We start from the raw sequence: 14,830 nt of genomic DNA, 5'->3' as shown, positions 1-14,830 counted from the left end.
ACCAGGCAGCTCCAAGCCCCATCCAAACTGGCCTTAGACACTTCCAGGGACCCTGTGCCAGGGTCTCCCCACCCTCACAGGGAGGAATTCCTTCCCAATATCCCATCCATCCCTGCCCTCTGGCAGTGGGAAGTTCCTTCCCCCTTGTCCTATCAGCCCAGTGAGGACTTTGGCTTTCCTAATCTCTAACCAGGCTTCCCTGCTGCCGTGCAGGGAAAAAGGCAGGGAAATGGGACTTGTTGGGATGCAGGGAGAAGGTCACTGCAGTCAGGGAAAAGAAAAGTTTCACTCCCAGATTCTTGGAAAAAAGAACCCTGTCAGTTGTTTATTTATTTATTTAGAAAGCACATACAGCGATGCACGGGGAGGGGACAGAGATGCAGACCGGGTGAACAGCAGAGAAATCCGGCCCAGAGGAAGAGCCAGACACCTCCCGCAGGATCAGTAGTAGATCAGTCTAGGCGAGCACTTCAGCTGCTGTACCTCTAGATTAACAAAAGGAACCCCAGGGAGCCTCTGAGGAGCGGGAGCCGCGTCCCCTCGGGCAGGCTGGCTCTGTCCTGCCGCCCCTGCCCGTCACGCCATGGTCTCCTTCCTCAGCGTGCGCCGCTGCTGGCACGTCAGGATGCTGGGGAAGGACGACTTCCCCTTCGTCCTCGACCTCTTCTTCAGCTTCTTCTGGTGCTTGAGGGAAATGCCCAGCTCCTCCATGATGGCGTTGAAAGAAAGACACTGTGGGGAGAGGGGATGGCGTTAAAGGCTCCCCATGGGGAGAGCCCGGCCGGAGCTGGGCCTGGGCCCTCGCGGAGCCCTCAGGTAAGGGCAGAGCTCAGCCCGGGCCCTCACGGAGCCCTCACGTGAGGGCAGAGCTTGGCCCAGGCCATCATGGAGCCCTCAGGTGAGGGCAGAGCTCGGCCTCAGAAGATCCAGCTGGGAAAAAATCGCTGGACACAACAGGTGAGTGCAGGGGTTTTTTCCCTAACTCATCTCCCAGTGACTTCCATATGACTTTGGCTCAACTAAAGGTGTTGATGAAGGTTTCTGAGCCTCCCCACAGGCGCGTTCGCCATGTTTGGGTGGCCTCGCGTCACAAAACTTACCCTTTCTCAGGTGACCCTGGGCTTACAAAAGAAAAGATCTTGTTTTAAACACCATATACTTTAGTCACAAAAGAACCACGAGCATGCTGGAGGAAACAAAGAACAGTTTTTTAAAATTTCTTTGTGGTTTAGTTATTTTTCCCTCATGAAATGAACAGACATTTCTCAAATATAGCGCAGGCCTCAATCTTCTTCTTTTCTTTGGAAGGAATCTTTTCAAATATCGTGTGGTGAAGAAAGGAGATAATTACCACAAGAATAAGGGAGCTGAATGGCTTGGAAAGAAAGAAGAGATTCATTCTTCCCACCATCACAACATTAACAAAGACATCTGGGGTAAGTGGAAACATATTTTAAAATTCACAGCTGGAATAATTACGTATAACAGAAAGAACACAAGTAGCCTTTAAGTGGAAGTATCTGGCTTTGCAAAAAAACCCCACAATAATTGTTCTGTGCAAATATACATGAATAGATTATTTATAGATAAAATTGAGTGATGGCAGAGCAGGGGGAAACAAAGCTTTAAGCCCCTTACCTTATAAATAAATAAAGTGGGTGGCTGGTTCTGCAGAGAGCTCCTGTGCCCAGTGTGGGTGTGAATTTTGGGTCCTGCGTGTGCCACCTCGTCCTGTGGGCTGGGCTGCGCACAGCTGAGATCCCAGACCGTGCCAGATTCACAGCCCAGCATTCTCCTGCTCTGAGGTGCTTCATTTTTGTTCATCTACCGTTCCGGGTCAATTAAACTCCTGTTAATTGGTGCCGCTGCCCAGAGTCCCTGGGCGCAGCCAGGGCGGTGCGTGCTGTCCTTTCAAACGGCAGCCGCGGTGGGCAGGCCTCTGCTGCTGCTGCAATTGTCATTTAAATACCCTCCCTTTGTGGATATAAACCGGGCATCCCGGCCCTCCCTCCCTCTGGAGCAGCAGGAGGAGCAGGTATCCTCGGAACACCCTTCCTGTGTGCCCCAAGCTTTTCTGGAGAGCAGAGCGGCTCATCCCCAAACCTATGAACCCAATGCGTCTGAGCGGATTACTGCTCTCTGTGCTCTCAGCTCTAACTGGTTTTAAAGTCTGGATTACAAAGTGAATCCAGAGCTCCGTGGTAACTAGCGTCCTGTTAACCCTTTGTAGGATTGATCAGTCTTTTATTTGCCTTCCCCGTCTTTCTCACTAGCCTCCTGACGCGTTGTATTTAATCCCGGCCATTACCGTCTGCAGAGTGCAGACAGGGATGATTTCTGCAGGTGAAAGAGTGCATTTTACTGCCTTGCTAATAGGCCGGTACTTTAATTTTCCAAGGGGATTCCTATTACTCAGACTGTGCAATAACCACAACGCCTTTCACATTCATCTCCACAAAACACCCCCATGAAGTTCATTTTGCATCTGTAGGCAGATGCACAGAACACATTGCTGGGAGGTGTTTAATATCTGATCTGTGGAGTGCCCAATGGCTCCACTTCCAACTGCTTTGAATTTTAAAATAATTATTATCAGGAAGACTCCAAGTTATTCTTAGGGAAAGTGGTGCACGGCCTCAGCCAGAAGGGTGTGCGGTTTATAGGAAAACCATGGACAAGGAACACACCCTAAGACCTCTGAGCCCAAGCCCAAGTCCTCTGAGCAGCACCTGCAAAACAGCCTTCAAAAAGGGGATGTTGACAATAAAATTCGATTAAAAAGGGAAATATACTGTTCTTTTGACTCATATTCAGGTAGCCAGACTAAAAGGGTTGCTTTAAAACCCCTTTTTTTTTCCCATGCTGGGCAGTCCACTGTTGAGGTCTGCCCAGAACAAGAGCAGAGTGGGCACAGATCAATCCCTTTTACAACTTCATGATGAATTTAACATTTTACTTTCAGCCAGCTTAACTTTCTCATTCTGGCAGTGTCAAAATGCTGCTGGCCATGGCATGTAAAAGGAAATGTCATCCTTTAAAAACAGACTAGGTTCTGCTCTCTGAGTGGTGTGGGACTCTTTCTCTGTGCCCTTTGGTCATTTCAGCAGCTGCTAAAGCTTAGTCATGAAGCTCCCAAATCCTTCCTTACACTCCCATGCAGAGGTCTGTGCTAAGCTTTAGGAGAATTACAGACACAGAATGAAAAAAACAAATAAAGAAATAACATAAAATAAAGTAGAAACAATGGGAAAAAAATAGTTGTAGTCAGGATTTATCAATCTGTTGCTTCTGCTGCTGGGCTACCACTGAGGACAAGGCATTTTATTAATACCTTGCAAAACCAACCAAATAACAATAAAGAAGCCAGCCCAACCCCAGTGTGTTGTGGAAGTGCTGAGAACTGTGACAATCAGAGAATGTAGGGCAGATTTCATTCTGGAAGAACTCCTGATCAGCTCAGGGACAGAGGAGGAAGTGCAGAAGTCAGGATTATTCTCCTGCACCCATAGGTGGGGCACTGACCTGTGCCTTGTGCTGAAAGAAAATGGATTTATTTTTGCATAGAAGGAAAAATATCTGAAATAGTTTCTTTTAGTGAGCAAACTGCTGCTGGGGCACATTGAGTATTCTGTCACACAGATGGCATGAGGCATATTCTGGTGGTATGAGGAGATCCCCAAATTAACTCCTTTAACCTGCCAGGGTCTATTGAGCAGTGACTGTCAAAACAGTGTGACAGTAACCCAGGGATTAATTTAACTCTTCCCCACTTACAGAAACTGTTCCTTTGTGCTCTGTTCACAAGAAAAATCAGAAAAGCTGCTTGCTGGTCTCCCACATCACCTGAGCACCAGTGATGGTTTTTGATGACTGTTTTTGTAGCTAGGGGTGAGGCTCTGTCGGGGATAGCAGGAGCTGCTTTGGCATTTCCCCAGGGAGCTGCTGCCAGCCTGTGGGGCTGTCTGTGGGACAGCTAAACCCAGGGAACGATGCTGTCACTGCCAGCGGGGCTGTGGGACTGACAGCTGGGACAATGTTTACCCAGCAAGCGACAGAAACGCTCTGGATCCGGCACTAATCTAAGGAACAATTACAAAACCGGTCCAAACTGCAACCCAGAGGATTTCTTGCGTGGAGCAATGATGGAGATAAACACATTAGGCATCTTCCTTCTCCTCTGAGAGCTGAGAGGAGCTGAATTTAATTAGTTTTAAGTCTCTTCTACTGGGAAGCTGCAAATAAAAAGTGTTTTCTTAAATCAGGTATTCAGAGGACCTAATTCAGGTCTTTGCTTCTGAGAGGGAGCATTTTATGGAGAGCCAAAGCTTTCAAGGCCCCATTCAAACCAGTTAAGAGACCATTCTGAGCAAGACAATTTCTTGCAGCATCTGGAGTGCAGCATAAACTCCCACCCTGGATGGGCAGGGGAGAATTGGAGCAGCCGAGCTGCGAGCAGCAGAGCTTTGTCACAAAGCACTCCAGCCTGCTGCCAGCAGCACCAACACTGGGACAGGGCTGAGAGGAGATCACGGGGCACTGCTTGCTCTGCCTGTCCTCAGCAGCCAGGTACACGGACACCATTCAAGGGGGAGCACTTTGGGTGTGAAGGAATCCTCTCCAGCAAGGGCCCTGACTGCAGCAGGGGGCAGAAATGGCCCCAGGAAAACAGAGCAGTAACTCGTCTGATGAGCAGGAGCTCCACTGGACAGGAAAACATAAAGTAGGGCTGAGGGGAGGGAGATGAGCTGATGACACTGATGGGAACCTGGGATACAATGGAATACACGTAAAAGAGTTTGGGAATACTGTTGGGGGGGGTTGTCACAGTTGATAACATCCCTCGAGCTGGCATTTCTATGCACTTCCTGCATCTCAAATTGTTGACATATGTTTTTTGGTGGCAAAACCACATCCAGTCCATTGTCCCCTGCCCTGTCAGCCCCTGACTGGCTGAGAGCTGGAGGAAATCCAAGTGTTGTCCTCCCAGGGTGTAAAACACATTCAGTGCCAGCCTCCTACACAAAACATGCCACCAGGGTTCAATGTGCAAAGCAATGCCAGGGCTTTGCTGTCTGGGATAAACGGATGCCCGACTTTCCCACAAAGGAGTTTCTCTGTTACAAATGAACCTCGTGAATTGCTCAAACAAGACAATGGAGTTGCTCTATTAATGGTCTGTGTGGGTGTTGCCTGAGGGTGCTGCTGTTGAATATGTCCTTAATGGTTACATGGCATAAAATTTAATTGATGGGTCTGATTTTTTGCTATGATAGTTACTTGCAGGTTTTGAGTAATGCATTTTAAATGGAGGCATTAAAATTCATTAAATATTGACACAGGGAATAAGAGACGCCAGCTCACCATCTCTGGCAGCTTGTAACAGAGGTTCAGGAAGTTAATGGAGCCCTGCAGGGTGTTTGGGAGGTTCCTGAATTCAGAGCTGCCTGGCCCACTTGCAGCAGAGACCAAGCTGGATGTTCCTCCCTGCTTTCAGTAACGAGGCTGCCACTGCTCAGCTCGGGTTGGGGAGGAGATGAAAAGGAGGCAAATCATTTTTCTTACCTGAAGCAGGTGAATTACCCCAGGAAATGACAAGGTGACAATTGCACATGAGAGGCTGTGATAATTCTGAAAGGCTACCAAGCTCTGCTGAGCTCCCTGCTGGGGGTGTAATTATTTCCTGCGACACCATTTAAACTGCCCGCTTTCGGGGCTTTGGCAATTCACTCTAGCTCAGCTCACCCCCTGCGTTAACCCTTGGCAGGGCTGAGCCCTGCCTGGCCGTGACGCTCTCCCGGACACACCTTGCTCCTCTCCTGACTACACCGTGTGGATCGAGGGCTGTGCTCGGATCCCTCGCTCCTCCCGGATTAACTTGCCACAGTCTAACTCCGTGGATAAGGTGGTGCCAGAGGTGGAGTTGGACGGGTGGGGTTGCTTACACTGCAGTCCGTAAAAGAAACAAAAGGCCTTGCATGCAAGAGAAGAGAAATGGAGAAAGTAAATAAATGAACAAAGCAAAACTGAAAACAAGCATGAGAATGATTCAAAAGCCATTTAAATCAAAAGAGACTCAACTTATGGGAACAGAAAAGTCACAGATTGTGTTCAACAATGCTTTGGATTAGCTTAGTGATAGCACACCCTGCACAGCGTTTTCCATCTAAGCTGCTTATCTCGCCAGGGAAAAGAGAAAACAATCCCAGAGAAACCAGAGAGAAACACTGGAATCGCTGATATTGTGCTCTCTGTGAAATTGCTTCTGGAAAAGAGGCTGGATGTGCCACATTAACTCACTTGATGATTCTAATTATTAAGCCACACCTTGCTGAGCAGCAGCAGTGCAGGTGCAGAAATGGGGGGTGTGCACACGTGTGTGCAACCCCGAATTCTGTTATTCACCCCACTTATTGCTCAGTCAATTAACACCCCTGGCCTAAAGCTTTAGGTCTGCTTTAGTCCTGGCTTCAGGGAGGCAGTGCCTTGCACGGACTCCTGCAAAGTTTCCAGTCTATTCTGCACCATGTTAGCACTTAAACGAAACATTTTAATTATACTAAATATTTTAATTAGCTGCAACTGTTCTCCAAAACATATTTGAATAAACGATCTCTCGAGACATGAACAAAACAAAGATACCAATACATTTTTTATGCATTTTGTGCTAAAATGGGCTGAAGTACTAATTGGAAAGCTGCAATATATGCAAATACATTAATCCTTTATCTCTGCCTTATCCCAAACCAGGGACCCTTTGATTGGCATGTCCTGGGATTGCTCCATGAGCTGCATCTGTTTTTTGCAGACAGTGACACTGCTTTTGATGCAAACTGCACCTCCCAGATCGAGTTCAAATGTTCATTTCTCCTCCCACTCATCCCTGCTGCCCTCGGAGAGGGTCTTTGCCTCAACAGCCACTCCTGGCATTTATGACACCACCCTCCTAGGATATCACCTTGGATGGGGAGGGGGAAATCCCCCATGGGAAAGCTCCAGCCTTTCACACCTCAAAGTGCAAACGGAACTTAACCTGCCTCGAGGTGGGTGCCTCACATCTGGGAGCCTGGAGTGAGGAAATGGGAACCTCTGGGGATTCAGGGTCACCTGCCCTGGTCCTGCAGGTGGGGTCACCTTGTCCCTCGGGAAAGTCCTGCTGGAGAGAAGAGGAGCCAAACAGGGCCACAGCAGGGTCCAGGACAGAGCCAGGACAAACTGCCCCGGGGCAGGAGGGGCTGGCTGGCAGCTTAGGAACATTCTGCCAGTTCCTGCTCAGCCCTGCCTCTTTCACAGGGCTGGTGGCTCTCTAAAGGGGTGTTTACACTTGGTTTTAAGGATTGACCCTTCTCACAAAATGCTCTAAGGCTCAAGGTGTGATTTACACACAGCATTTCCTTAGTTTTCCCCTGCCCTTTTAAATTGCTCATTACACTTCAGCAGGAGCTATTACCAGAACTTCTTTGGCTCCACAATCTTACTTTACAGTGGCATCCATCACCTCTCAGTAGATCTTCCTGCTCTGAAGTGCATCCTTCAGCACAACTGGTAAAGCCCTGGCTCTGAAAAAAGATGCTTTCTGGAGCAAGAGGAAAATGACTCTTGGGATTTGGATGTGCTTTCCTGTGTTACTCAAGCAGCTTGTGATAATGCCATATAAAAGACCCAACAGCCCAGTTGTGTTTTACTCCTTTCCAATGTAATTTATGCTGGAAGTTCAAGCAGGAACTGTTTGAGAAATTAATTGCCCTTTTTCTGCACTGCCCTGCTAAGCTGTACTAATTGGACCGTGGGTGAGGCACTTCCCTGTCGTTATTAATAAATTATTTGTCATTAGAGCCAGGGCTGCCTGGTGAGAGCTCAGCAGCAGGAAATGTACACTCCGTCACGGAGGCGTGTGCTGCAGAGCCCCGCCGTGCCCAGGGCTCAGCCCGCAGGAGCGGGCGGGGTCGCTCACCTGCTCGATGTCGCTGTTCTTGCGTGACTTGTAGATGAACTCGCCGATGGCCACGAACACCGAGAGCACCAGCCCCGCCGCCAGCACGATGAAGATGCCCCCGATGTTCTCCACGCCGAGGGCGCTGGCTTCCTTGCTGTCCTCCTCGGGGCAGCCGTTGCCTCGCCACCACTTCTCCTTCATCATGTGCAGCTTGCCCTCCTCCTGCAGCTGCAGGATGGCGATGGTGATCTTGTCCCTGTACGGGGACCCTGCAAGGGGACAGCGAGGCCTGGCCGGGCTGCAGGGAGCAGCTGCCACCACCTGAGGCAGAAGCCTCCCTTGTCACAGGGGGGATTATTCCAGCGGGAAAGGCTGGAGGTGGGAAGGGGAATCTCTATTGGTGTCTGCCCTGGGGACTGGGAAGCAGAAGGCTCCACTGGTGCAGTTATTTGAGAATTCATGATAATTTTAGGGTATCCTAGTGCGGTTTATTTAAGCCTTGGCAGTGGGTTTTCTTGCTAAGGCATTCCTCCACATCATATTTGAATATTGCTGTGAGCACTCGTTGAGAATTTCCGCTTTGCATGCCTTCTATTGACTTCAGCATCTGTTGGTTTTTCCTGCTGCCTGTAAATGAGGGCTGCCTCAGAGGAGTCCACAGTCACTCAGACACTTTCTCTTCTCATTTACACTCACAGCTCCACCTCAGCTACCTACAGCTGGTAAGAACACTGTGTGGACAAGTCCTTTTTATCATGATTTTCAACAATAGCAGCCCTGCAAGCTGAAAATAGCAACAATTTCATGGTTTTGGTTTGCAGGCCACCATTTGCTAAATGATGTGTGTTCAGGCTCTGCAGCTTTATGGGCCTGGGCGGTGTCTGGCGAGGAGTGGTGTCACACTGGGTGGCTCAGTCTGCTTAGATTTGCTCTCACACACTCTGCTCAGCCTCTCCATCTTCCAAAATCCTGCAGCCTGTGTTTGTGAGAGAGACTTTGTGGGACCAGGATTTTGTGATTGCAAGGAGGAGGCCCTTGCAAGAATGGTTCTGTGAGATGCCGTTGGGCTCCAAAGGCACGTAGGTGCTCCCAAATCCTGCCCTGCTGGACTCCCTACAGCTGGAAGCATTTGGAGTCTGGGCTGAAATGCAAAGCTGAAAGCCCTGCAGCTATTTCTTTCACCTTTCCCCTCCGCTAGCAGCACATTAATAAGACATGGGGGGACAGGACATGGGGGGAATGGCTTCCCACTGCCAGAGGGCAGGATTAAGTGGGATATTGGAAAGAAGTTTTTCCCTGTGCGGATGGGAAGGCGATGGCACAGGTGCCCAGAGAAGCTGTGGCTGTCCCTGGATCCCTGGAAGTGTCCAAAGATAGGCTGGACATGGCTTGGAGCAATCTGGGACAGTGGAAGGTGTCACTGCCCATGGCAGGGGTGGCACTGGATGGCCTTCAAAGTCCCTCCCTATCCAGGCCATTCTGTGATTCTGTGATTCTCAGATTTTCATCAACTGCTATTTCACCAAAGTCACATTTTGCTGCACATTGAAGGTGCTGCAAACTCAACTCCATGAAGGCAAACCAAGCTTTAAGGCAGATTGTGTGCCAGAATTGAAGGGATCATGTGGCACTTCAGAAAAATCTCAATAAGGAACCATTCCTTATGCACTGAAATAGCCTTGGAAATTTGGCCCCACAGTTCCAGTTTTGCTCCTTATTTTGCACTGCAGGACATTGTTAAAAACCCTTGTCCCATGGATGCATGTCCCCCTGGCTGCTCTCCATTTCCCTCATCCCCCAGCCCTGTCTGAGGAGAACAGTGTGAGGAACATTGCAGCTCCTCATTTGTTGTGCCACCACTCAGCTGCTGCTGGGCCAGAGCACTGCCAGCACTGGGCCATGCTGTGACCACAGCTGCCAGGAGACATGTGTCACACTATCCCAAATCCATCTGGGAAGCCAGAGACCAGCACTGCTGGTGGCAGCCAGCTCTGAGAGGAAAACGTGCCCGCTGTAAGAATGGATGATTTGTGTGCTTGCTGTTAAAGACCCAAAAATAACAGCACAGAAAACAGGCCAGAAACACCTCCAAAAACTGGCTTCGCACCGAGGAGTGAATTATTACCCCTGAAAACAGCAGTGCCTCACAGAAGAGAGAGCAGAATTGTTTGTGCCTTGTCCCCTGCAATGTGTAAGGCTGCAGGACTCATCCATTTCCCCTGTCTGGAAGGACACAGCTGGGAGGTAAAGTGGAGCAGCCAGAGTCTCAGCACAGGATTTGTGGTGCTGTTCATTCTTTCTTGTGGTGTTTATGTTGCCATCAGGATTACCACAATTCATCTGGAGGCTAACAGGCACCTCCAGATTTCTGCACAGGCTCTTAGAGTTTGTCAAGAACGCCTGGAGAGCTGCACTGGTGTTAGTTTATTGGTGAGCTCTACCACCACCCACAAATCCATCTCCTCACCTCTTTAAATATTCAGCACATTACTTATGGCCTCTGAGCTATTAACAAACCTCTTAGGCCAAGAAGTGCATTTATCTACTTTCTTAGCAGTCTCCCAAGGAGCTGGGAAGAGCTTTAATGTTTGAATTACCTGCATCAGCCTGGCACTGATCCTGGAGTTAAACCTGCCCTGACACATCACAGAATCCCAGAATCGTTGGGGGTGGAAGAGAACTGAGAGCACGGAGTCCAGCCTGTGCCCGACGCCCACCTTGTCCCCAGCCCAGAGCACTGAGTGCCACACCCAGGCCTTTCTGACACCTCCAGGAATGGGCACCCCAAACCTCCCTGGGCAGCCCCTGCCAAGGCCTGAGCACCCTTTCCATGGAAAAATTCCTCTTGATGCCTAAAACTGCTGTATTTTACTTACAGAAGATGTTCTGATAAAATAATATATTTCCTGGATTCAAGAATTCTCCAGTTCTCCTCTCTGTTTCTTCAGGAGCCATAAGGTGCTGTCCATCTCCCTCACTGGAAATTCTGGAGTCACAGGCCCTGTGGTTTTACATTCCCCTGCAGTTGTTCAGCCTTGCTGAAGATCTGGTGTTAAGGGTCACCGACAACCCTTTTTAATTTTTTTTTCCATACAGCCTCTACAATCAATACTCTTGAATGCTCTGAGACAAATAACAGAGCCTTGGGGGTCTCTCTGAATAATGGCAGGTTTATCTTGTTTATGAAATCAGTTGTTTATGAGATGCTTAATGATGCTGGATTATTCCACAGTGCTTGGGGATATCTATTCCCCTGAATTTTTTGCAGGTTTTTCTTAACAAAAAAATAAAGGTGCATTTCTCATACAAGAAACATCTTATAAATATATTTCACAGCTGCATTTCCAATGGCTGCACTGTCTCTGAGGATTGCCATCTGTTCCAATTATTCCTTCATTGTTCTTGGTTTAAAGTGTGGCAGTTTTATAACCGCAAGGAAACTCTTGCCATGAGTTTGTCATTCTTGGGGATTTTAGCTTTTGTATCACTTTTCTTAGGGTGCCAAGGCTGTTCTCACACAGCCAGTGGAAAAATATACTTGGGATGTCATGTCTGTGACAATCTGTCTGTGGGGCTCAGCACCACAAAGAATGACAGTTCCAAGTGCAGAGGTGTTTCTCATTTATATCTGCTCTGTCAAGCAATGGAAGAACCAATCCCCAGTTGGACAGGGCTTGGAGCAACCTCGGATAGTGGGAGGTGTTCCTGCCTATGGCAGGGGGTGGCATTGGATGGGCTCTGAGATTCTTTCCAGGCCAAACCCTTCTGTGGCTCCATAATTCTATGAATAGAGGACAAAACCTGGCTCCCCAGTGCCAATTGTGCACAAGTGCACAGCACAAAAATCTGACACAATGTTTAATGCTGTACAATTAGAAGATCTTAGAAAGGGTACTGGACATGCTAGAAAAGGTCTGCCAGAGAGTTGAGAGAAACTGGGAGTCTTAAAGCTCTGCATTAAAGGGCATGAATTTCTGATTTATTTTATGACCTCAGTGTGACACTGAAGAACAGTGAGGGTCAACTGCAAGGTTCTGCATCAGGGAGATGCAGGGATTTGAGTAAGGAGTTTTCTTTGGAGCACATACAGAATCCCAGAATGGTTTGGGTGGGAAGGGACCTTAAAGCCCCTCCAGTCAGGTGGGCAGGGACACCCACTGTCCCAGGTTGCTTCAAGCCCCATCCAGTCTGGCCTTGGACACTTCCAGGGATGGGGCAGCCACAGATTATCTGGGCAACCTGTGCCAGGGCCTCAGCACTCTCCCAGGGAGGAATTCCTTCCCAATATCCCATTGAGCCCTGGTTTTGTCAGTATGAATCCATTCTCCCTTGCCCCGTTTCTGAGATCCCAGGAGGGCAGGGTTTGCCTGAGGGGACACGGTGGCTGTGCTCCGCAGGCTCTTACCAATGGGGGTGCCCACGCCGTAGCCCTTGGAGTCGATGAGGCCCCCGATCTGGGTGAGGTTGCAGTTCCTCTGGGTGACGTACTCGATGCTGGTGGACTCCATGAGCAGGGCGTAGTCGGTGGTGAGCACGCGCTGGATGCCCTCGTCGTTGTTCTTCACCAGCGCCGTCTGCTGCCTGCTGCTCATGAACGCCCACATCTTCTCGTACGTCGAGATTTTGGATTTCTGCCCAAGGAAAAGGAGGCACAGAGTCACACCAGCACCCCAACTGCCCTTGCCAGATGCTCCTCAGCCTCCCCAGCCTCAATGGTGGTACCACATCTACAGTGACAGGGAATTGGTGGCAGGGTTTTACTTCCAGCAGCACTCCCCTCTTACTGGGCTTCATGCTGAGGAATCTCTTCTTGTTTCCCCACTTTCTCTGCAGTGCCAGGAATGTCATTACTGGCCTGGCTTGAAGTGCTCTGGAGTTTTCTGGGCCCACTCCATGGATTGCAGCACGCAGGCAGCTGATCCGGTGCAGCTGGGCACTGCTGCCCTGTGACACTGCTACACTGGGACACTGCTACACTGGGACCCTGCTGTCCTGTGACAGTGCTGTCCTGGGACACTGCTGTCCTCAAACACTGCTGCCCTGGGACACTGCTGGCCTGGGACACTGCTGTCCTCAGACACTGCTGCCCTGGGACACTGCTGTCCTGTGACAGTGCTGTCCTGGGACACTGCTGTCCTCAAACACTGCTGCCCTGGGACACTGCTGGCCTGGGACACTGCTGTCCTCAGACACTGCTGCCCTGGGACACTGCTGTCCCTGGACCCTGCTGTCCTGGGACACTGCTGCCCTGGGACACTCTGCTCCTGCCTGTTGGGGTGTGCCCACTGCTCCAAGAGCCTGGTAATGAACAAAGCATTCATCTGCCCCTGTCTGTTCATATCACTTGCCTGAAGTTATGTACTTCAGGGATAAAGTTTGAGGAACAGACCAAATAAGCTCCTGCTTTGTGCTTCCCATTGCAATCAGACTTGAGTACGTTATCCTTTTGCCACAGGGGTTAAGGGCAGCATCTCCTCAGTCCCTCAAGCCCTGTCTCTGGTTTACAGCCATCTCAGCTGATTCCAGGCTGAGTTTTAAACACCAGCTTTGGGGGATTCCTGTGAGAAGTTGATTTTCTGGTTCTTTGAGCTTTAAATGTTAATATGCCTTACCTATAAATTCAGCATCTGTGAATGTCACCCGAATTCCACCTCAGTTTAGTGAGCCACAGGATACCACTAAACTCTGAAGGTGGTTAAGTGGCTCTCCACAAGTAGTTACCATTTTTATAGCTCAGTTGGGAATATTTTTGGAATTGATGCTATGTTTATGCACTAGACTGAGTCTGACAGTGAATTTAGTGGAAGAATGTATTCCTTATTCAGAAGAGTTTGTAAGAAAGATCTTGGCTTCTCAACTTGCCAGCTCCCATTTTTTTTCCTCAGGATGGATCCTGTGCCAAATTTTGGCCTTTGAATTTTCATTAATGTGTGGAAACACATCTGCACTTTAGAAGGCAGGAGCTGGCACAAGCTGCAACAAGGACTGAGATCTGTTGTGATGGAGGAGCAAGAAAGCATTGGAAGATTTATGGACATGCTGGAAACAGAGCAGGGCAGCAGTCTGGAGAAATAAATGTGTGTCACTGCTTGTGGATGGGAAACATCTTGCCTTCAGCTGGACTTCTCCCAGATTTGGCCATTTCCACAGATGGGCAATGCTGCCTGGGGTGCTGCTAGCTTGCCCTCCTACAAGGCTTCACTGTCCTGAGCTGCCCCGGCCCTGGTTTTGGGGTATTTCATCTGCTCTGGCCAGATCTGGCATCTCTGTGCAGGGAAGAGGCCTATTTTGAGGTTCCTTTCAAGGTCAGAACTCCATATTCCCCCCTCAAGCAATTCCAGGTGCTTTTGTTTTCATTGCCCCTACTATCTGGCTAAAAGTCATTGTAGAAGAGTGACTTCCTTAAAAAATATTTCATCTTCAGAATAATTTTTTTTCTGGGGAAACTATAGCAACAGGGACAGTGGTGGTAGGCATTCCAAACCAGTGGGTAATCACAACTGTTAGAACGGGCCTTATGGACACCACAAGTGATGTCAGCTTGAATAAATGCAAATGGAGCTTTGGAAAAGCAGTGGGAGTACCTTACTTTTCTAATATATTTCCTGACCTCCATCCCATCCAGCAGTTACACTATGTAATCTCATCTTGGTCTGAAAACAATCTGTTCCCCTTGGCATTCCTTGGCTTTAGTACGATTTGATTTGACAAATCACATCTTGCAGCAGAGAAAGCACTCAAGGCAAAGACCCTTTCCAGGGCACCCAGCCCTGTGCCTCACTCTTCAGGGTGTTTTGCTGCTGCCGCAGCGATCCCTCCTTTCCCTCTCCCTGTTCCCAGCGCTTCAGCACTCCCGGGGACTGGACAGCTCCCAGGAAAGCGGCAGAGGCTGGAATG

At 49.2% G+C, this 14,830-nt stretch overlaps 1 protein-coding gene across 2 annotated transcripts in view; it reads right to left on the bottom strand.

Moving 5' to 3' along the window:
* Positions 1-576: 576 nt before the first annotated feature.
* GRIK1 (glutamate ionotropic receptor kainate type subunit 1) overlaps positions 577-14,830 on the bottom strand; it is a gene marked incomplete at both ends in the record, with an annotated part of 100,421 nt that continues 86,167 nt past the window's right edge. For both annotated transcript variants that reach the window (XM_084201295.1, XM_084201296.1), the window contains 3 exons: positions 577-732; positions 7,952-8,202; positions 12,339-12,564. In XM_084201295.1, coding sequence (XP_084057421.1) covers positions 577-732; positions 7,952-8,202; positions 12,339-12,564 — 633 coding nt within the window. The remainder of the gene's footprint in view (positions 733-7,951; positions 8,203-12,338; positions 12,565-14,830) is intronic.

This window comes from Fringilla coelebs (assembly GCF_963513975.1).
Source record: "Fringilla coelebs genome assembly, chromosome: 2".
Classification (NCBI taxonomy): Eukaryota; Metazoa; Chordata; class Aves; order Passeriformes; family Fringillidae; genus Fringilla; species Fringilla coelebs.
This window is presented reverse-complemented; position numbering and strand designations above follow the sequence as displayed.